Genomic DNA, 24,773 nt, shown 5'->3' on the forward strand with positions numbered 1-24,773 from the left:
AACTGATTTGGAAAGTCCCATGTCTTCTGAACGTGCCAATACCAAATATATATAGTTTTATGGAGATTTCTCACTGACATAGGTCAAAAACTCCCAGCAGTACACTACCAAATTCCCAAAGCACTGCTCCAGAAACCTGCATACTTTAGATTTTAAGACCAAAAATTCCACTAACAGAAGGTTTATCCCAGAAAATTATAAATTTTTGGAAAGAACAGATTCTGGGTAATCCAGAATAGATAGACTGTCTGTCTACTCCAAACTATCAAGTTGCAATGCTTTCCTAAAGTTATAGGTTTTTATCAACATTTGCGAATTTTTTGAAAAATCACTTCATAGCTTCTAGTCTATAGTATCTTATCTCCTACAGGTCATAAAGTAACCAAATAAAACACCCTAAATTTGAATGCCAGGGGTCCACTGAACAGCCAGATATGTATAGGTTTACCTAAGTATGTGGCATGTAGGGGCCCCAATGTGAACATACCCCCATATGATCTATCATTTCTGTCATTTCAGCTCCTGCAAAATCAACACATTTACATAATTATATGTGGGGAAAAAAGCTAGTATAAAGTACACTCACCCCAGAAAGTCATATATTTTTGGAAAGTACACATTCCCCCGAATCTAAAATGGGTACCTGTGTCTTTCTACTCCAAAGTACCAAGCCGCACAGCTTTTCTAAAGTTAGCAATTTTGATGACATTTCCAAAAATCCCCTCAAAGCTTCCACTTTGCAGCATCTTAGCTCCCACATAGCATTAGGCACCAAGATAAAACACCCTGAATATGAACCCCAGGGGTCCACTGAACAGTTTGATGCCCACTGTACATAAGTTTATCAAAGCACATGGCACTTAGAGACCCCAAAATATACCTTGTGTACACTAATTTCATGGCTTACCTTTACCTAATTCATAAACACATGGCAGTTTTATGTGGGTGTAGAAGCTGCAGAAATGTAGGGTGACCCCTGAAGTGGTTTTTATGACCTTTCTGAAAAACGCCTAAAAATGTTGCAATTTGCCATATTTATCTCACGCAATTTCTAGCATACAGAGGCAAATCACCCCAAATAGGAACACCTAAGGTCTACTTAACAGTTTGATGCCCAATATGCATAGATATACCAAAGTCTGTGGTATGTACTAACCCAAAACCAGAGCATATGGATTTCTCGCCTGCCAACTTTTCCATACAGAGCCCCCTGACAGGGTATTATGTGCCATAAGACCCTTTTTTATATGCGTTTTAATCTGTGTCTTTAAATGTACAAATACTGATGAATTGCAGGAAACATTAATGTGATATTAATGACAATGCAGTTTATACATAATACATGCATGGGGTGTGCTATGGGGTGAATTCAGTTATTGATAAATGAAAGGTGGTACATCTGTCCCTAAGTTGTGTTTTCTTACCATATCTCTTACCACATTTTTTTATTTTATGTTCAGTGCATATTTTTTCCAAAGACTGCAATTCTTTAGTTGTTTATTGGTAAAAGTGACCAATTTTTTAGTGTTCTTACAGGGTCTATAAAGGAGAAGGAAAGGCTAGTAAAGAGTTAATCTCAAGCTGCAGGCATACCTTCAGTTGTCTAAATAGTGCCCTTAAGTCTCCCCAAATTTCTCCCATTCAGATGAACTTTCTGTGTAAAGAAAGTTCCCAAAATGCCTCACTCCTGCACAGACATGCAGACCCAAGTGAACATGCTCAGTAAGACTATGGGGGGAATTCACAAAAGTGGAGGTAGCCCTTTTTTGCAGTAAAAGTGGTGGAAAACACTTTCTCCAGATTCACAAACAGAAATCCGCCTAAATTCTGACTCAACTGCCACTTTTCTGTTTTTGGTGAAATAAAAACAGTTTACAGACACTTTTGTGAATTTGTCGTTTAAACGACATTTATACGACATTTTAGCGACATTTTCAAAATGGAGTAAAGCTTAGTACAACTCTGTCAGATCAATTCTAAGCTCTTCTGTTTTGTTTTGTTTCACCCAGTCTCCATTTCACACCTCTGGTGGGGGCCCCATTGGGGGATCAAGTTTTTACCTCACATTTGCACTATTATGCTAATTTTAGCTTAATCAGTGAGGCAATAATAACATTTTGAATTAATATATTGTATATATTTTTATTAAAAGTAAAGCCTCGAAGGCAAATTTTTAGTTTTAGCAGCAGTGCCCCCTCACTTCACTGACACAGGTGCCCCAAGTTATCTGTGCCCCCATAGCATGTCCAGAACTACAGAGCTGCCTGACAGCATTGCCCCCCACCTGTTCCCAGCAGCCATCTTGGGGATCAGCAAACAGCACATGCACACTGGCACCCAAACTGGGATATTAGGGTACAGGGTTGGACTGGCCCAACAGGGCACTGGATAAAGACCCGGTGGGCCCTAGTCCTGTTGGACCTCTATTGCTGCTGACCAGTAATCAGTAGGGGCTAGAGAAGAAGGTATTTAGACCCTTAAATCTTATTACAGAAGTGGAATTACACAGAAATATAGAACATTAGAAAGCCCAGATTGTCCTGAAAAAATGATGTATAGTTTCCCTGGGAAAACTAAAATGACCCTTCAGGAAATGCCCCTAAAGTGAAATGAGAAATGGCAAAATCCTGCTGTTAAAATCCATATCCCAAGGCTCCTGTAGCTGTGGGACTGGGTTTGATGGATTTACTAATATTTACTAAGAGCTAAAGACAAATTCATACAAAAAAATTGTTGGTAAAATGACAAAATCTGAAAACTGTCTGTTTAAAAGACAAATTCACAAAAGTGGAGATAGAGGTTTGGTGAATATGGTGGAAAATCCGACAAATCTGTCTCCACTTTTATTTTTTCGCAATATCACCACTTTTGTGACTTCCCCCATTGAGTCAGCTTCCTGCTGATTGGCTCAGATCCACATTCCTAGGGGGGGGGGGGGAGTGAGTTCTTGGCATTCTTGAGAGAGGGCGAGCAGGAAAGAGCAGAGAACAGAAAGCTGCGTGTCTCTGGCACAGGAATTACAGACACAAGTAATATTTTTTTCAGAGAAGTCAGTGCAGCGTTTATGTGAGTGCTTATGGCTGTATTTACATAGACCTTTCTGATAAAGCTTACTTAGTTTTTACCTTTCTTTCTCCTTTAAAGGAAATTTTTAGATGTTTATGTTTTATGTTGGTTTTCCTTTTCTTTCTTTATCTTTTATAAAGGTGTTACTGGTGCACCACGCACATTGTGTTCTTTAGCACTTGCTTAAATGAATGGATTAGGTAGGGATGGTTTGGTCAAAGGATTTGGATGGTTTGGTCAAATGTAGCTAGGAAATTTCCAGTTTATGGAATAAAGCCTGTTAAAATAAAAATCTGTTTTTGTAATTATGTGTTCTAATTGATTGTCCAGTACCATTATCATAATCATCTTTGATTTAGTGGCACCATGTTACGCAGGGTACAATAATTACAAAAATTAAAAAAAAACCAAAAAAAAACCATAGAGTTACAGAATAAATATAGGACTGGAGCAACCTGTTGATTAGAGCTTACAGTATAAAGATTTTAGATGACAACAAAAGCCAAGGAAATTTACAGGGTGGTGTCAGAATGTTAGGCACCCCCAGTTTCTACTGGGAAGGTTCTTCCTTTGGGGAAAAAAATTGCACCAGTCTGTGGAACTTTCTAAAGATGAGCCATCATCTTACCCTCCATGTAGGACAGACTGATTTAAAGAAATTGTTCACCTTTAGATCAACTTTCAGTACAACATAGAGATTGATATTCTGAGACAATTTGCAAATTATTTTAATTTTTGGTTATTGAATGATTTGGTTTTTTTTTTTTTTGTTCAGCCGCTATCTGGTTGCTAGGGTCTTGTTTACCTTAGCAACCAGGTAGTGGTTTGAATTAGAGACTGAAATATGAATAGGAAAGGGGCCAAATGGAAAGGTAAGTAATAAAAAGTTACAACAATAATACAATTGTAAGCTTACAGGGCAGTTGTTTTTTGTTTTTTTTTGGCTGCCGGGATCCATGACCCCCTTTTGATAACTGGAAAAATGAAGAAGAGGAAGGCAGATAATTCAAAAACTATAAATAAATTAATAATGAAGACCAATTGCAAAGTTGCTAGGAATAGGACATTCTGTAATATACTGAAAGTTAAATTGAAGGTGAACTATCCCATAAACATAATAATTTAGTAGGGATGAGGGGAGTGCATATTGGCTCCTTACATTTGGCATGCATATATTTTTATTCAGTTCATTTTGTAGTTGATCGGATTGGGTATGTATTGGATGAAAGGGTACCTGTGAGCCTTACAATCAATGGGTAGCAGCCAGTTAGGAATAAGAAGCAATTGTGTGCAGAAATCGGTGTCAAAGTTCACATATAGAATAGAAGTATGATAGGTTTGCAAAGCTTTTCTAAACAGCATGGGAATAGATCTCATGGTCCTCATTGTAGACACTGACCACTTTGTTTACCTCATTTCCTCCCAGGAAACACGTACAATTCATCAGTTTCATTATGTAAACTGGCCAGACCATGATGTTCCATCATCATTTGATTCTATTCTGGATATGATTGGCTTAATGCGACATTACCAGGCTCATGATGATGTACCTTTATGTATACATTGCAGGTAAGTGCCACTATGTGGAGATATGTATATTTAATGAGGCTAGTAATGCTTTAAAGATTTATTAGGAAATGCTACCCTGCCATGATTGTGCATAACAATTGAGGGACAGTTGTTATATTGTCAGCATGTGTAATACCTATACAGCAGTGATCCCCAACCAGTGGTTCGTGAGCAACGTGTTGCTTACCAACCCCTTGAATGTTGCTCCCAATGGCCTCAAAGCAGGTGCTTATTTTTAAATTCCTGGCTTGGGGGCATGAGGGTGCCCTTATTTGGCACCCTCATGAACAATTTACATCCTTATTTTGCTCCCCGGCTCTTTTTACATTTGAGTGTGGTTCACGGGTAACAAAGGTTGGGGATCCCTGCTATACAGGCATGAGTGTACAAATAAGAAAAGGAAAATTTTATTAGCAAGAGTTCATCTGTTGTTTATTTAGCAAGAGGTTATTTCAGTAGTCTAGTCATGGATTAGTGTATATGAAAAGGGGCAAAGCGATAATGTGGTAATGCTATGTATTGTTCTAATTTCCATTTCTAATGATCCATTTCTAATACAGCAGTATCTGCTGTGGCCCTAACTAATGTTGCTTTCTTTAGAATGGAGAGACGCTGCCTCTGAAGGCAAATCAATATTTAATGCTACAAGAACTAAAGTCTTGACTTTTTTACTTTAATAGTGCGGGTTGTGGGCGGACTGGAGCAATATGTGCAATAGACTACACGTGGAACTTGCTGAAAGCTGGTGTAAGTCTTTTCTCTCGTATAACAGACTTCTTAATGTAGCAAATATCTAATGTTAAAATAAGATCACTCACTGTTTTAGTGCACTCTGTTTTCTGTCTTTCTTTAGAGGATACCAGAAGAGTTCAACGTATACAGCTTGATTCAAGAAATGAGGACGCAACGACATTCAGCAGTTCAGACAAAGGTACACAATTTCACAGGTTCATTTGTATTTACCATCTTACATTCAGCTGATTAAAATCGTTTGTATGATGTGGGTGCTGTATATAGGCAACTTACAGGCCTAATGAAGGAAATGTATATAGACAAAGAATGGACATAAGGAAAGAAACAAGGGAAGGCATTAGGGTATTATGTAATGGCAATGATACACAGGGGGATTTGTTGCCTACATTGATAATTCACGGCCGCTGGTGACAAACCTCCTTGGAAATACCTTGCCCTTTGATAGCATTGTAATCTTCTCAAGTAAATTACATTACTTGTGGCGATTTGGCTTAATTGGAAAATGTGAAAGGAAGAATTCCCCACAATTAAGCCAAATCACGGTGAGTAATGTAATTTGCTTGCACCAATTACAGTATTTGGGAAGGGTATTTCGGTATTTCTGTAGAGGTTTGATGCCCGCAGTAGGAAATTTTTAGCACATGACAAATCTCACCATGTTTCATTGCCCTCAGGGTTAAACCTTTAAAAAAAGAAAAGAAAAGAAAGAAAGAAAAAACCTAGAAACATGGAAGTTTTCAAGCTGAAGTTTGAAATTAAATTACTAAACATGATTCGACAAGATTCATTTCTATGGAATCAGATGGCAAATAACTGATCCTTTCCCTTTGTATTGCATCTGTTTGTCTAAATATTGAATGACAGCCCTATTGAAGAAGTTTGGATTGCTTGATGTGAATATAATAGAATATGTTTTCATTCCCTCTAAATGATGTCCTTGCTTTACAGGAGCAGTATGAGTTGGTGCACCGTGCCATAGCCCAGCTATTTCAGAAGCAGCTGGAAGTGTATGAAAATGAAACAGGAAAAATTGTTGATGGCTTGGTATGTGTTTAAATACATGTTTATTGCAGTTATTTGCTTTGAAAGTGTAGTGCAGGTCCCCTTTCATTGCCGATCCACAGCCATTAATTTATCATGGGGAATCTGCCAGTTTATTTTGCCAACATTTTAATGGGCTGTGGACCTACATAAGATGCACATATTCTAGTGCCAAGGCCAAGAATTGGCTGATCTGCTGGCCTCTGCTCCCCTCCTGTGTCTGCACAGAGAGGTCGTGTGTAAGCATGAGTTCAGAGACACGGTGCACATTTTGGTGTGAAAACGCACCCATGCATTTCTTGCCAATATTCACTTTGTGTGTCTGCACCCAGGACGATGCAGTGCCTCTCTGTTCAGACACAGGAAGGAGCAGAAGCCAGTGTCTGGAATGAATCTTGGCCTGTTTATATTTTATCATTGGAAAAGATTTAAGCTAACCACAGTTGAATTCCCATATATCAGAGCTTTATAGATAATGGGGGATGAGGAGGGTCACATGAGACATAAATATTCAGGTAGTCTGCTTTTGAATATGACCTGCTTGCTCAGGATCAATAGCACACTAACTGAACATTTATGCCCCACGTGGTCCCCCTTCAAGTTGCTGACTGGTTAGAGAGATGCAAAGGATGAAGTTGTGCTCTGGCTATTACATTAGACATCTGTTCACTCCAGCCTTTATAGATTACATTTTTGGCTAACTAACTATATTGAAAACATTTTTTTATTTTGCTCAGCCTCTCTATTTACCCAGTTTCATTTTTAACTGAACAATTTCTTTACTCTTTTGATACATAAAAGAATTACAATACTGTGCTCCATCTGTGAAACCTAGGCCAAAACTTGCTTTACAAGCAAGGTGAAATTTAGTTGAACTGTTATTTACAAATAAAATTTGCAAGAAGAAAAGGTGATGTTATAATATGAAATTGAAAGAGGCAGCACTGGATTTAGACAGTTTTTTTTATAGAAGAAAGAAGATGGTGAAATACACTAATGTACAGTTACATTTGCAGGAGGACAACAACATCGATGATAATATACCTTCAGAGAATGAAAAAACAGACTCACCCCCTCCAAAACCCCCAAGAATCCGGAGGTCAGTCATTTTTTAAAAAGTTTTCAGAACATACATTAAAGTGTGAACTATCCAATGAAAGCTGAGAATAAAGCGAATGTTAACCAAAAAAAGATTAAAGAAAATATAATTCTAAGCAACTTTGTAATATACATTCATTTCAAATTTGTAATGGTTTTTAGTTATTTGTATATATAATTGCTATTAAAAGCTGTGTTTGTCTGTCCTTTTCTATTCTCTGCCCTGGTGGCTTTGGCTTTTGAAACAATGTAACATTATTATTATTATTATTAACATTTATTTATAAAGCGCCAACATATTCCGAGACAAGCCCTGGCTTTTGCAACACTGTTTAAAACGTCACCAGGAGTTAAAGGGCACCTGTCACCCTAAAATTGCTTCCCCTTGGTGGGGGAAGCAAATTTAGGGTGATGGGTGTCCTTTACGTTTTTATTGGAAAGTTGCTTAGAATTATGTTTTCTTTTATTAGGCAAAATAGTTTTTGGGCTGACGTTCTTTAATCGTTATATTTGTTGTACCAATTGAGGTATCAACTGAAATACTAGACGCTTCATTTCATACATAAGGAGGTGAGAATACTTGGGGGTTCTTTCTTCCCTCTGCTGACTTGTATTTTACTTCTTGCTTTCATATTATGCCCATATTTATGCAGTACAAGTGCAGGCCTACGTTCTTGTGTATGAAATAAGTTCATAAATGGCTTTCCTGGGAAATATGCCTATAATCCTTTGGTCTTACACATGGGATTCAATATCTGAAAATCTTTTATCCAGAAAGGTCCAAAATACCCAATGCATTTCCCACGGTGTTTTATTTTTAATCACTTCCTCATGTTTTGATGATTTGCTTTTCTCTTTAATAGCATAAGAGTAGATTGTTGGTAATATATAATGCTGAAGGCTAAATATTAATATTGGGTTTGTTAATGCTAATTGGATATAAGTAGTATTAAGGCATATCATGCTTGTAAGACATATCATTGCATACAAAACACCCAAGATCCAAACATTCCAGGTAATAGATCCCATGTCTGTAACGTTTTGCTTTCTATAAGAGTGTTTTAGTTTTGTGTTTAAAGGTACAGTAATCCAAACATACAGCTGCCTCCCTCATTTATATCCATAATCATGTTTTTTTTTATTGAGCCAGAGGATTAACTAATCTTCCAGTGCACAGACCATTGCAGTTGTTCAGGGATGGAATATGTACTGAGAAAAGGTCAGGATGGCAGCATATTGTCACAGCTTTCTTATCAATGCCTCAATGTTTCTATTTTAGCTTACTGGAAGAAAGTTAAGCGTTGTCTATTTCTGGCATATCTGCTGCATTCCGTGGCTTTGGCTCCAGCAGTTTAATTTGATGTTAGAACCCCACACTGTACTGCTGAGAAGAATTGAGAATGACTTGAGGGTTTTTCCTTGGGCGCTTGCCAGCAGTCTTGATTAGGCTTTCTCAATTCAGTCTTTTGTGCCGCATTACATTTGTAGTATGGGACTGGGGTGACATTGTTCCATGTATGGTGTGAATTACGCTTAATGCTGCCACTCTCCCCCTCTTTACTGAAACTGTTCATTGCTGCCACTGCATATACTGCAGCTTGTCTAGCCCTGAAGAGGTTAAGAGGCTCATTGATGGGGTGACCTAGTGCACAATGACATGGCTCTGTTCAGTGTTTCTTCTTTAATTGTTACAACTCTTGTCTGTGTTCTGTGTCCAATAAAGGTGAATTTTCTCCCAGGACCTATATGAATTAGTGACAGTTTTCATTAAGTTAAAGCAGACCAACCACTAAATACTCAATTCTTTTTACTACTTTAAAGCACTCTTTGCATTGGTCGTTATGTGACTTGTAGTCTCCAAATAATGGGGAGAACCCACATTCAAAGTTGGTATATATAACTTATAATAACCTTAAAATGATTATAACTGTTTACTTTTAAATTATAAGTGTGTAACCATATACCTATCTGCCATCTATATGCACATTTATCTACTGATTTGCGGGATTTGCATTGTTAATATAATAGCTCAAATTGTATTACAATAAAACTCGGCTTACTAAAGGAGGATAGTGCTAAATGGGGCAGATAATTTTTTTGCATGTAAACGCAGGCCAAGAATCAGCTGATCCACTGGCCTCTGTCTGCTCCAGTGTTGGCACTCACAGGTGCTGTGTTGGCTTGGGTGCAGACACATGGCACAGATTTCGGGCAAAAAAATATAATCCTATTTTTGCGCCTCTGCCTGCTCCATGTGTCTGCACGCAGGCTGGCGAGGTGCATGTGAATGCCAAAACAGTATGGGGAGTAGTACTTGACCAAATGTAAAACAGGCAGGCACTCGTCCACAAAAGTTAAAGACTAGAAGCAGCCAGGCCCAAATTTGTTGTCAGGTCACAAAGGCAAAAATATGGGGGCGGCATGCCACCTGCACTGGGGACTGACAGCTGTTAAAATCTCCTGCCTGCCTAGTGTGCAGTTCAGCCAATCAGTACAGGAGGTGGTTCAAGTGCAAGGGGGTCGCAGGGCCAGGGGAGAGTGCGAGTTGCCTAGGGGAGCACCGCAGGTAAATCCAGCCCTGGAAACCGCTAATTAAAGGGGAGCTCCACCTTCCTTCCTGGTACTAGCAATACACTACTGCACTACTGCTATAATGTCTTGTCCCTTGGCCTTTTCACCCCAGTAATATTAGGATCATTTGCCAGCAACACAGATTTTTCCATGAGTTAAGGTGCTCTTTCAGACATCATGCCTCATAAATGGCAATAGTATACGCGTCATGAGAAAGCATTGAATCAGCGGCCAGTTTGTGATAAAAAATAAATTGTAACCTATGGTATAAATGTGTTTCAGTTGCCTCGTAGAAGGAGATGTGAAGGAAGAAATCCTGCAGCCCCCCGAACCCCATCCTGTACCTCCAATTTTGACACCATCGCCACCTTCTGCCTACCCAGCGGTCACTACTGTATGGCAAGATTGTGATCGCTATCATCCAAAACCAGTTCTACACGTGCTGTCATCGAATAATCCAACAGATCTGAATGAAAATTATAGCAAGTCTGGAGAACTGATTGGGAAGAATGAACCTACTGTAGAGAAGAAACTTGAGCGCAAACTGAGCTTTGATATAAAGAAAGTCCCTCTCCAAGAGAGCCCTAAAAGTTTTGAGGGGAGCACAGGTTTGCAAAGGGGATTGGGCATGAAAATAAAATCTGCTTCCTCCTATGCAATTGATCAGTCTTCAAAAATCCCAGCATCTGGTTCTTTGGAGTCTATAGTGGGTTTGTCTTCAAATAGCTGCACTGGCTGTACAAGTTCCAAACCATCAAAACCCATACAAGGGCTTTCACATCAAAGAGACTCTGATCCGCCCTCAAGACCAGATCATTTGCCACTGGAAAAAGGACTTTCAGTGTCTTCTGGAATGTGTAAAAATGTGTCTTCCACTGCTGAAATCCCTTTAGCTTTGTGCCCTTGTTATTCTGGAAGTACTAGCACTGTCCTGTCCTGTCCAACCCAGAGTCAGATTGATGATCGCAGTACTCTTTCACTTCAGGCCCCACTGTCCTTTACTAACCCTCTGCACTCTGATGACTCTGACATAGAAGAGGGGAATTCTTATGGATCGATGACAAAAAGTTTGTCTAATATATCAACCGCAAGTGCCACTGTATCTGCTGCTTCTGCAGCTGAAAATTCATCAGCTAGGAAAGTAGTACCGATGTCAATTGCTAGACATGACTCTCCGAGCCCTAAACACCCCGAAGCTGAAAAAAGTAAGTTGGATCTTGCTACTATTCACTGTGCAGCAGATATCTCAATGTACAAATGTTATTTTCTCTTAACACTTGTTTTATTCAGTCTTGTAAAGAGAATATTGACAAACTTACTGCAGGTAGAGATGGGCAGCATTGTCTCAGACATGCTATTTTTCTTGTAAGCATAGAGAATGTATGTACGTTTTAGACCGTAGTGACTTGAAATAAACAATTTATTTTCCCTTTGGGTAGTTCCTTTGCCCCAAAAAAAAGTTTTTCATACAGAAAGAATTGTGATTCTCTGCAATATTTTTCAATATACGTTAATTAAAAATTATACATTTTGTAAACTTGAGTGCCAAAGTGATCCTAGACCTGCCATACCAGTAAGGTGAATAATTGCTCGATATAGGTGTATGTTAAAATGTTTGTTGTGGATGTATAAATGTTCATACAGTGAGACACGGCCATTTTTTTTTCGTGTGTATATATATATATGTATACATACATACATATATATATATATATATATATATATATATATACATATATATATATATATATATATATATATATATATATATATATATATATATATACATACATATATACATACATATATATACACATATATACACACATATATATACACACACACACACACACACACACACACACAAACTGACTGCAATGATGTGGAGGTGCCAACTTCTAATATTTTATTCAGAATAGAACATAAATCACGGAACAAAAGTTTAAACTGAGAAAATGTACCATTTTAAGGGAAAAATATGTTGATTCAGAATTTCATGGTGTCAACAAATCCCAAAAAAGTTGGGACAAGTAGCAATAAGAGGCTGGAAAAAGTAAATTTGAGCATAACGAAGAGCTGGAAGACCAAATAACACTAATTAGGTCAATTGGCAACATGATTGGGTATAAAAAGAGCTTCTCAGAGTGGCAGTGTCTCTCAGAAGCCAAGATGGGTAGAGGATCACCAATTCCCACAATGTTGCGCAGAAAGATAGTGGAGCAATATCGGAAAGGTGTTACCCAGCGAAAAATTGCAAAGATTTTGCATCTATCACATCAACTGTGCATAACATCATCCGAAGATTCAGAGAATCTGGAACAATCTCTGTGCGTAAGGGTCAAGGCCGTAAAACAATACTGGATGCCCGTGATCTCCAGGCCCTTAAATGACACTGCACCACAAACAGGAATGCTACTGTAAGGGAAATCACAGAATGGGCTCAGGAATACTTCCAGAAACCATTGTCAGTGAACACCATCCACCGTGCCATCCGCCGTTGCCAGCTGAAACTCTACAGTGCAAAGAAGGAGCCTTTTCTAAGCAAGATCCACAAGCTCAGGCGTTTTCACTGGGCCAGGGATCATTTAAAATGGAGTGTGGCAAAATAAAAGACTATTCTGTGGTCAGACGAGTCACGATTCGAAGTTCTTTTTGGAAATCTGGGACACCATGTCATCCGGACCAAAGAGGACAAGGACAACCCAAGTTGTTATCAACGCTCAGTTCAGAAGCCTGCATCTCTGATGGTATGGGGTTGCATGAGTGTGTGTGGCATGGACAGCTTGCATGTCTGGAAAGGCAGCATCAATGCAGAAAAATATATTAAGGTTCTAGAACAACATATGCTCCCATCCAGACGTCATCTCTTTCAGGGAAGACCCTGCATTTTTCAACAAGATAATGCCAGACCACATTCTGCATCAATCACAACATCATGGCTGCGTAGGAGAAGGATCCGGGTACTGAAATGGCCAGTCTGCAGTCCAGATCTTTCACCTATAGAGAACATTTGGCGCATCATAAAGAGGAAGGTGCGACAAAGAAGGCCCAAGACGATTGAACAGTTAGAGGCCTGTATTAGGCAAGAATGGGAGAGTATTCCTATTCCTAAACTTGAGAAACTGGTCTCCTCGGTCCCCAGACGTCTGTTGAGTGTTGTAAGAAGAAGGGGAGATGCCACACAGTGGTGAAAATGGCCTTGTCCCAACTTTTTTTTGGGATTTGTTGACACCATGAAATTCTGAATCAACATATTTTTCCCTTAAAATGGTACATTTTCTCAGTTTAAACTTTTGTTCCGAGATTTATGTTCTATTCTGAATAAAATATTAGAAGTTGGCACCACCACATCATTGCATTCAGTTTTTATTCACAATTTGTTTAGTGTCCCAACTTTTTTGGAATCCGGTTTGTGTAATATATATATGACCCCTCATTTATTTGTCTGATATGCAAGGGGTAGCGCTGTGGAATATGTTGGCGCTTTATAAATAAATGTTAATAATAGGGGTAGCCAAGATTTGTAGACTGCAGTAGGTTTGCACTTTTAACACAGCACAGTAGAGTAGTAGCAGTGGCGGATCATTGCCTTTGCTCACACAGAAGTACAGTGTGTAAGCGTAGGCAGGAGTTGGAATCGTCTTGCGTGCTCTGAGAGCCCTGGAATTTATGGGCAGAAAGGAGCAGCCCCTTCCTCCTCCAGATCTGCGTAGGATTGTAAGTCAGGTTGGGGGTGAGGGGTGGAGCTGCTGCAGCATGTGGAAATGTCCCACAGTCAGAGGATCCAGCTCAGCAGCTCCCTGTTTGCAAAGTCCTCTGGGGGCAGCAACTGAAATACATAATCAGGCTGGTATAGGGCCACATACCATGTCCACTATAAATATAGACTTCTGTAATTAGCAGGCAAGTGAAATGTATGTTGTTAGTATTCTATGGAGCTTTGTTCTTTGTTAGATCAGGTGATTGTCACACTAAGAGAGATGGGTTTGTTTTTTTTGGATGTAGCGCGGAAAAAATGCAATGATACTACTTCCTGTGAGCTAACCTATCGGGTGGTTAAAAGGCATTTATGTAGTTAATGCTTTTGGTATTGCTAGAGTGATAATGATTAACTCGTTTGTATTTATACAAGAAATCTATTGCAATGTCAAGGGTGGTAGTAATAAGGCTGAAAGCCATGCAAATGGGAGGAACACACATGTCAGTGTCACTGGAGTGTTACACTTTGGCCTCTTGTGTGTGGCCAAATAAATTGGTAATCATAAAAATTTGTTTTAAATGGATCTTGGATTTTTATATTAAACGTGGATTATTTAAACTATATTTCTTTATAAAATGGACCAAACATTCCAGCATATTGACCATTTTCAGGACAATGTGTGAATAAGGTTACTAAATCAGAACAATTATGACTGCGCCCAGTAAAACAAATACAAGTAAATATTTAGAAAAATAAGGCTCTCTGTGCACAGTACCTATAATTATATCAACTGAATATTTGTAGAAAAATAAAGCAATGATAAGCTTGTTTATAATCCGGGAAATTTTGTAAAAGGCAGTTATTATAGATACATAGCAGTTTACCATAATAAACCCTTGTATTGTTGCTCACTCCCTTATGCCCTTCAAAGGATACAGATAGCATAAACCCCTCTGATCTTGTAGCCAATAATGAATACTATATATGGTGCTGGTTTCGCTCTGAGTTAAAAATGATCATTATCTTTAAAAATGGTCTCTTTATTTGAGCTTTCTAAAGATCTGCTATGACAGGCTGTGGTTCCCTATTAGGCCAACCTAGCTGCCCCTGCACAGCCTGGAGACAGCAGGAAATGGAACACATGGGTGGGACTAGTAGTTTTTGCAGAAATTTTCAATAAATCAGCCCAAAACACAGCTTTTTTTTTTTCTTTTCTTTTTAAAGTACATTCCTTCTATATTTAGAGGAATATAATGCAGTGGCACATTCTTGTTTTTCCTTGCAGTATGTCTCCTTTAATGCTATCTTTCAAAGGAAAACTATACCCTAGAACAGGGCTGTCCAACTGGCGACCCGGCCCGTGACCCCCCTCTGTGTGGCCCCCCCACCTGTCTGGCTGCTTTGATGGCTTTAAATGGTATCAGTACTTTGATTAACTGGCCCCCTGCATTGTTCACACCTCAGATTCCGGCTGTAATCCCCCTGTATTGTTTAAAAATGTAATCCCTTGTGTTGTTCACACCTTTTAATCCCTACATTGTTCACCCCCTGCAGTGTTCACACCTCAGGCTCAGGCTGAAATCCCCCCCAATGTTCACCTGTTCACACCTCAGACAGTAGACTGTAGGAGCAGTAGAAACCCACAAATAAACCCTGCACACTACAAAAAACATATACTGAGGTGGTACTGCAATTAAAAAGTTTTTTAATATATAGTTATTGTGCAAACTGTAGGAGCAGTGCCAGCACACAGGCAGCATAGGGCAGGCAGAGTATGGCACACACAGGCAGCATAGGGCAGGCAGAGTATGGCACACACAGGCAGGGTAGGACAGGCAGAGTATGGCACACACAGGCAGCATAGGGCAGGCAGGGTATGGCACACACAGGCAGCATAGAGCAGGCAGAGTATGGCACACACAGGCAGCATAGAGCAGGCAGAGTATGGCACACACAGGCAGCAAAGGGCAGGCAGAGTATGGCACACACAGGCAGCATAGGGCAGGCAGGGTATGGCACACACAGGCAGCATAGAGCAGGCAGAGTATGGCACACACAGGCAGCAAAGGGCAGGCAGATTATGACACACAGGCAGGGTAGGGAAGGCAGAGTATCGCAGGTTTTTGCTGTACTACCACCATTAATATGGGTATGGTCATGTGATAACATAGGTGTGGTTTCAAGTGGGTGTGGTTTAAAAAAGGGGAGTGGTCAAAACTGGGTTCCATTATCGGCCCTCCACCATGTAGGATGAAAAAATTCCGTACCTCAGCACCACAGAAGTTGGACAGCACTGCCCTAGAACATTGCAGGTCTTTGAAAACTATATATAAAATTGCCCATAGGTAAAACCCTGCTTTGTCTAAAGTCTTTTCAAGAAAATATAATTTTCTAGTAATATGTGCTGTTGGATAATCTTAAATAGATGATCTCCATTTTAGGTACTAAAGGCCGCCCCCTGGGATCATAGGATACACAGTACACACAAACAAGCCAAGGGAACACACATATTAGGTCACATCAGCCAATTAATGGACAAAGTTCTGTATTTTACTCCCACGCTTCTTCCTGTTACAGTTATAGCTGCATTATTTCTGGTCATGTGATCTCTGAGGGGGCACACAGCCAATCACTAAATGGTGGCTCAAGGGAAAAGATGTAAACGGGCAATGTTTATTGGACTATATATATATATGTATATATATTCACATGTAAAGTTGGCGCACTCGTATAAGTAAGGATTTCAGCTGCAACGTCAATTTCTTAATTATTGATGTAATAATACAGGCATGGGATCTTTTATCCTATAACCCCATTTTAACCCAATATCCACAAAGCGCTGAGTTCTCTGAATGCACTCTCATAGAGTCTATTTAAAGCAAATCTGCTTCAATTAAAAAAAAAAAACAAAAAAACAAATTAAGGTAGATCCCTGGATCTTACACCCTTGCATTTTACAATTTCCTGCCATTTTTTCCCCAGTATCCCACAGCATTACTGCATTCCCCCCAATTTACATTTTTCCTGGGCTGTCTAGCCTGCCTCCAACAAAGACTGGCCGATAATGCAGCTATGTGTTCTGGGACATTAAACACACTTCACTCTGTATAGTGTGTTTGAGGGGCCAATAATAACTTTGTATATAGTATGCTTGGTGTGTCCAGTGCTTGGGGGCCACATTGTGCCATGAAATGTTGGGGGACAATGGAAGAGAAAGAATTGTGAAAAGGCAGGGTGCCCACCAAGCCCTGGAACCCTGTGCCAGCTGGCAACACCTTGTCCCCTACACAAAATTGCCCCAAATGTCTCCCCCCACCAAAATGGCTCGATTGGGCCCTGCAGTTTATAAGACCGGCCCTGACTGGGTTAATTTCATGTTAAATGTATTTTGTACAAATTACATTTTACAAATTAGAGAAAAACTTCATATTTGGAAATCCTCATGTCCCAAACGCTCCAGATAATGGATCCTATAGCCGTAAAGCGGTTTTATTTCAGTAGAAGAAATCTAATACATGCTGTGTGCCCATGAATGGAGTACTTGGCTTTACCTGTGGTTACATTTCATTTCTTTCTGTGCTGCTTTCTATTCTCCCACAAACCAACAAGTCAAAGGCTTCTTTTCTATACATTTTGCAGATGCTACACAAGATCAGCATGGTGAGGCCATGTCACAGACCCTGCTTTTTAATTCCAATGATGTGAAAGATCAACTGGCATCCCGACCAGGTAGTGTATTATTATTGTGTAATATTATTCAGTTTTTCTATGTCTTGCCTTGTGTGCCCATTGCATTACATTGTATACATGTACAGTGGATGCAAATTGGCAGCCCTGTCTGTATCTGAATCAGGCAAAGCCTAATATGACAATCATAGTGCTACTGTCGCACTGTTAATATTAATAACAGCAGTTATCTCCCATAGGATGTTTTCTCCACAGTGTATTTCGGCCGGTGAATAATATCTGACCATTAGTGGACCATTTGTAAAATTGCAGACCTTTTTAGAAAAGGTGCTTTGTAACCTGAAATATGTAATGTGAAAAAAGGTGGCCATACACAGGTAGATTTAAGCTGCCAATCTGAAATCCAAACAAGTGGATCTTATAGTGTATGGCCACCTAAAAGCAGTTGTTTGCAGCACAGAACTAACTACCTTGGCATCTGATCTTTCCACTTCTTAGCGTCAATATATGTGAGTGAGATTTCTCAGCGGTGGAACTTAGTGAGTATTAGAAGTATTGGAGCATTTTGGCTAGATCCCTTTGTGTGTTGGGGAACACTTGTGTAAGAACAGCAGAGTACACATATGGTTGAATTGCTAATGATCCTGTAGTTAACACGGTAGAGGACCAAAGTCTGGCATGCCTAATAGCCAGCTAAACCACTGTTATTTTACTAGACTGTTGCACTTGAAAATGCAGAAGAGAAGATCAGTGTGTAAAGTCTCAATGACTCACAAACTTGTGCTAGAACACTAGAGCCCAAACACTTTCTTTAACATAAGACAAATCATTGCATTGTCATTGTTCTTGGCTGCCAGTCTTGTGGCTTGGTTGTGAACTTTTCTAAAATGTCTATTCGTGTATTATTTGCAGAGATCTGTAACATTAATTTTAAGTTCAGCAGCGGTGTTTGAAATGGTTAAGGCAAGGCCTTTTAACTGTGATTTAGATTTGGGGGAAAAATGGCTTTAATCATCGTATTCCCTTTCTCCATAGGCTCCAATGTCAGTGATAACTCTAGAGCATTTCAAGATCTCCCTTCACAAAGGACATGATGGAAGTGTTGATTTGTGGCTCCAAGACTTGCTGTTCCTATAAATGTCGACGTAGGACACTGACTGGTCCCACCCTTACAGTGGACACTGGATGAACCTACATACCACCCTTGTTGCTCGTGGAAAAACTAGTACCAAGACAAGACACTGAAGAGACATTGCTGTAGCACAGAGAATAAACGTGCCATTGACAGCAAAGTATTCCATAACTATCCTATTCCTTCAATTGAGATTAACATACCTGATGGTACATTCTACTGTACAATTCCATATATATTGTTAATATTATTTAAAATGGGGGAATCTAGTATCAAATGCAAACGTTTATATGCTGGGACCAGATACCTGCCTTATATAACACTTAGGTTAAACAGAATAAGTATTACATACGATTTTGTAACGTAAAGTATTATTGCCTTAATGTCTCTTAACCCTGTTACACAAGCTGCTTGTAGATCTGTTAATATAGTCAGACTTTTATGATAGTTTGCAGACTACTCTTTTTGCTAATTTTTGATTACAATGTATGCCTCCTTTTGTATTTGTACAGGGCAAGCAGGTATATATTTGACAACATTACAGTCATAAACTATTCACAGAAGATGTAAGAAATCTCAGCATGGTCTTAATCTGTTCTTTATACAGAATGTAAATTATTGGCCCTGATATTTTTATTTTGTTTTTTTTTTGTTTTTTTTTAATCGTCCTAGCTGGACAACAGAATTCAGCAGTGCAGGTTATAACCGACACGATTGTAATACACTTTGTAAATTGTAAGCTAAAAGTTATTTTTATATTATACACAGTCTCTGGTTAAGAATCCATTTTGTCTCGGTTTTTATCAAGTCTGCAGCCTCTTAAAAGGAATCAACCTTCTAATGCATTTACCCTTGATCTTCCATTCTCAAAAAAATATTTTTTATTTTCCAAATCCATCTGTATTTAAATGTGTGTGTGCGTTTATATATATATATATATTACGCACACACACATAATATACACATACACAATTCACACACACATGCCATTTGGTTACTAAGAGAATGGAAAAATAACATAAACAGAGACTCTCTAATACTTGCATGTAGGAATCCCTTTCCTTTGTATCATTTATAAATGTCACACAATCATTCCTTTGTACAAAACACTGGTAACCTGCCATAGGCAAAGTAATGGTGCTCAGGTTTTTATTTTGTCAACCGATGCAGCTTGTTGAAAGTTGGAAAATTATTTTTTTTCCGTGTTCATTGCTCCTTTATTTGGACTAATGGTGAGACAGAAGCTCCATGCACAGAATGGGAGGGTAAGATGTGCTTTGGGAATTAGTTATTTGCACAGCTGTTCTTCCCAGTACTTTACATTTATCCACAAACTAAATCAATTTGTTTAAAAGACCCATACATAAAGAGTGTTAGACCAGTATCAAATGTTGTCTTGAATCACTGTTACTTTTCTAGGAAAACTCAGAGAAATTAAATTCATTGGAAATTACAGTGGGTAAGGTCCAGTAGCAGAATTAGCACTCTTGATGATCTTCTGACCCAAATGCAATAGCTATGCTGGTATCACCCAAGTCCCTTGACTTTTATGGGAGCCTATGTGTTAAAGGAACAGTACACCCCTTGCTCAACATCAGTGCAAATTATAGGGCTTGTGCTTGTACTTTTTGCCTATTGTTTTAATTACAGAAAAAAAACTTTTTTTTCATTTCTTGAGCTAAACAGGAAAATCAAAGCTACTCCATTTTTGATCCTTGGGAGGCAGATTATAATTAGATTAAAAGCACACAGATAATCACCCTGCATAATGGATTTTTGTTAACATCACAGTCAGAACAGAGGGCCAAGGGAGGGGGTTGTACATTGGTAATCTAATTATCTACCTTGCAAGGACCAAACTGAGTATCTTAAATCTCCCTGTTTGGCTCAAAAATACCACAAAAAGAAAAGTTTCCCTAATTAACACAATATGGAAAAAGTATGCTTAGCACGTGCTATATTCGTTGAAAAAGGGGCATACTTCTGCTTTAAATGGATATAACTTTAATTTCAGTATTGGAGCAGTGCCATCCCCAGGACCTGATATCCTAGAAGATGGTACTTTTTCTTTTTCAAATAAATGTATTTTTATGACTGACAAACATGCCACCCCCCATGTTGTACTTGTAGTCAATCTGCAGTGCTTATGGAACAGCGGGAGTTGGGTTGCTCCCAGTTACTCTGTGTAAAAGCTCACAGCACCCTGACTGCCTAGTGCCCTCCTTAGGCAGTTGTACTGTTGGGCTGCTGTAGCCCCAAAATCTAGTGATGGCACTGGTAAAATATTGAAATAATGTCAGTATGCCTATCTCCTAGTTTGTAGCCATGACTTAGCTTTAGAAAATTGTGATAAAACATGTCAAGTGTTGACATTAGACTTAAATGAGCTTTAATTGATTAAGGATACTCCAAATTAGGATAATAATGTTAAAGAAGAATTATATATTTATATCGAGACAGTTTACAGAAGTATGAATTTATTCGTCTTATGAGACTACACTTCTAATTTTTTATACATGCAAACTGCATTTGCATATTTATTAAAGCAAACATGGTCCAAATTTTCTGCTTTCAGATGCTGGTATTTATTTATTTTTTTTAAATAGCCATTTACAGTGCCTTATATTTGACTCTTTGGTTTTACATACATTTCACATAAAGCCTTGTACTTCTGCTTGCTTAAAAGAAAGTGTTTAGTGAGAATTGTTATACCTTTTGTGTGATGGACCAATTATAGGACAACAGGCTCCCTTAGTAAAGCCTGTCCAGAGCCCTTCTGTATATAACAGACCATTTTAATAGGGAATATTTACTGTTATTATTCACTAAATGGTAGGGGATGTATAACAACCTCCAACTAAGCAACTAAGACAATGTAGGTGTAAGTCAGTGACACTGCTCTACTGTGTCTCTTCCCTAAACATTATACTGGTCTGGGGTACTTTCTTTGACAGCGCTGCCATATATTATCTTCTAAATATTCCATGGGTGGGGCCCATGCCCAGTATATTACATTCATCAATTTTACTCTACTGCACATGCATTCGGCGTTAATTGAGCTGAAGGTACTTGAGAAGAATCAAACACTAAAAGTACTCTTCCCAGATGCAATTATTATGGAAGACACACACTGGTGTGGGCCAGAAGGCTGACAATTTGCCTGAGGTTCAAAAGAAATAAACATTTTATTCTTCTTTTATGTTTCAAGACACCAAAACAATTACATGCCTTTTCTAAAACGGGTACATCCATTTTCACAAAGTGACATGTGCACTTTTGTCACTTTGGTGTGATTTAAAGGGCAACTTAAACCCTAAACTATTTTTTATGTGTAGGCTTAGTAATAAACCACAAATGGCTTTTTCTTTGCTTAAAGGAGAACGAAAACCTAAAAACAAATATATGTACAAATGCAATATTTTATATATTGAACTTACTGTACTTACATAAAGCTTCCAAATCTCTATAACAGTAATGATTCAGGCTCTCAAAGTTGTGAACAGGGGGGTCACCATCTTGGATTTTGTTTGAAGTGTCAGTGACACTCACAAGCTCTGTGTGCTCTGGGCAAGCTGTTAAGATGATTTTCAGGTAAAGAATTTTATAGGTAAGCTTTACTTTTTAAGGTTAATGGCACAGAAGCTGATTTGCATTATATCCAGAGCATTTTTTTTCGTTTCATGGGAGCAGGACAAGAGTCTAGAAATTGCCCCATTCAAAGTTAATGGGAATTACTAATATGTACTGTGCCCTAGCTGGTACAAGTATCGGACCCCTTATCCGGAAACCCATTATCCAGAAAGCTCAGAATTACAGAAAGGCTATCTCCCATAGACTCTATTTTAATCAAATAATTCACATTTTTAAAAATTATTTCCTTTTATCTCTGTAATAATAAAACAGTACCTTGTACTTGATCCCAACTAAGATATAATTAATCCTTATTGGAGTCAAAATAATCCTATTTAATTTCTGTTTAAATAATTTTTTTGCAGCCTTAAGGTAGAAGATCCGAATTACGGAAAGACTCCTTATCCGGAAAACCCCAGGTCCCGATCATTCTGAATAACGTGTCCCATACCTGTAGCAAGTGTGTATTGCTCAAAAGCGCATTTCTTTTTTTTTTTTTTTTTGCAATATTGTCCTTAGACAAGACCCAGCTCTCATATAAACAATTTGCTCTCTGTTCCACTCCCTGGGTGAAATTGCTACTAAATACATGTACCTGTTCTATCCGAAACTGTATGCTCAGAAATTTAGCTCAATTCTATTTTTCAAAAAAAAGAATAAATTAGAGAATAGCCCTATAAAACTAGACATTTGAAAAATGTCTATAGTATCTTCAAGTCACATGCCACCTTGTGGTTGTACAGGAATATACAAGTATTTTTGCTTATAGAATGAATGTAGTAGTGATTAAACATGCCCTTACATAGGTCCCAAACCAAGAGTAAAAAAACACTAAATAGACTAATTTAATAGGTTGTAGCTAAATATGCACTGTACAAGTAAAAGTTTTCACCAAATCAGATTGCAGCTCAGGTACTAAGTCTCAAGCTTATGACTATACGAGCAGCAGTGGCTTACCATGTATAAAATATGTAGCTTATGTTTCCCCATAACTAGAAAAAATAGGTACAGAATATCATTGTCCTAGGTCTCAGGCTTGATGCCATATATAAAATGTGTAATTTATTTCTGAAATGTTTGGTATGTATTTACAAAACTCACCAAGGTGGCACAAAACCCACTTGCTTTTGTGTGTAGCATTAAAGGCAGGAGGGTGTGCTAAATGTCTATTAGGAACTTAATAAATCTCAGCAGTTTGTCACTGTTTCAAAATGTATGTATAGTAAAAATATCCAAACTCACTGAAGGTATACAGGACTCAGCTATGCCAATCCCAGATCAGTAACGACAGTGTTAGAAACTCAATAATGCCATACAGGACTCTGACACTTTTGGCCTGGGTCTAGAGCTTAAAGAGATACTGACACCAGAAATTAAACTTTTTCACATCTATAATAACTTTTGTCTTTGCATGACCTTAATTTTGCCATAAAAGTATTTGCCCAATGCTTTTATATTACCTCTCTGATCCCCTATGATCCTCTATGAGGGGGCTGCCATATTTGTGCAGCAGGAGGCCGTTAGCATTAGAAGCTCTAACTGACCGGTTGAGAAGGGAGTCAGGTTGGCAAAAGTCAGGTTTAGGAATTTTAAGTAACAATTACTTACAAATGCAGCCCAGTCATTGAAAAACAATCAACATGGCCTATAGGTAACTTTTTATGTATGTATATCTTTATTTATAAAGCACTACTTATGTACGCAGTGCTGTACAGTAGAATACATTAATACAAACGGGGTTATTAAGATAATAGATAAATACAAAGTATTACAATAAAGACAAATAAATAAAAGATACAGTTGCAATAAGAGTCAACAACAAGAGGATGGAGGTCCCTGCCCCGTATAGCTTACAATCTTTATGTACATTCATATTTTGAAGAGTACTTTTTTGGTGTCAATATCACTTTTAAGTAATGTCATGGAAAAACATTTTTTTCCAAAACGTATCGGGTAATAGAGCTTCTCCAGCAGAATCCTGTATGAAATCTGTTTTCAAAAACACAGATTTTTTTTATATTTGATTTCAAAATTTCCCAGGATGCCAGAGCACTTCAGTCACACTTTACTGCTTAGCTGTAAGTTGGGTGAAATCACTCCCCTCCCAGCAGCCAGTGGGAAAGTAGCAAGATAGCAGCTCCCAGTAGATATCAGAATAGCAACCAATAGTAAGAAATCCAAGTCTGGCTTGGGACTCCTCCATTTACATGGGAGTAGGAGAAACAATAGGTTATCTGAAAGCAGTTGTAATGTGTAGTGCTGTCTCCTGAAATCAGGCACATGATGGCTACCTACACACCAATATTACATCTAAAAAATACATTTGTTGGTTCAAGAATAACATTTTAAATAATAGTGTAAATTATTTTGTATGTAAAAAGAACACCATAAAAATCATTACAGAATCCCTTTAGGAAACCCAAGCCAAGAATCTCTTTTGAATGTATTTTATACCTGTATGAAACATGTCCCATATGGAAAGAAATATGCAGAAGTAAGACTGTGACTCATTGATGGGATGCATAG

At 38.4% G+C, this 24,773-nt stretch overlaps 1 protein-coding gene across 1 annotated transcript in view; it reads left to right on the forward strand.

The window, feature by feature from the left end:
• ptpn12 (protein tyrosine phosphatase non-receptor type 12) overlaps positions 1 to 19,401 on the forward strand; it is a 58,635-nt gene extending 39,234 nt beyond the window's left edge. Inside the window, exons 8-15 of the mRNA NM_001030495.1 lie at positions 4,493 to 4,635; positions 5,316 to 5,382; positions 5,489 to 5,566; positions 6,337 to 6,432; positions 7,446 to 7,528; positions 10,381 to 11,303; positions 17,438 to 17,527; positions 18,521 to 19,401. Of these exons, the coding sequence (NP_001025666.1) occupies positions 4,493 to 4,635; positions 5,316 to 5,382; positions 5,489 to 5,566; positions 6,337 to 6,432; positions 7,446 to 7,528; positions 10,381 to 11,303; positions 17,438 to 17,527; positions 18,521 to 18,579 (1,539 nt within the window). The 3' untranslated portion in view covers positions 18,580 to 19,401. The remainder of the gene's footprint in view (positions 1 to 4,492; positions 4,636 to 5,315; positions 5,383 to 5,488; positions 5,567 to 6,336; positions 6,433 to 7,445; positions 7,529 to 10,380; positions 11,304 to 17,437; positions 17,528 to 18,520) is intronic.
• The last annotated feature ends 5,372 nt before the right edge of the window (positions 19,402 to 24,773 follow it).

This window comes from Xenopus tropicalis, chromosome 3, assembly GCF_000004195.4.
Source record: "Xenopus tropicalis strain Nigerian chromosome 3, UCB_Xtro_10.0, whole genome shotgun sequence".
In the NCBI taxonomy this organism is placed as follows: Eukaryota; Metazoa; Chordata; class Amphibia; order Anura; family Pipidae; genus Xenopus; species Xenopus tropicalis.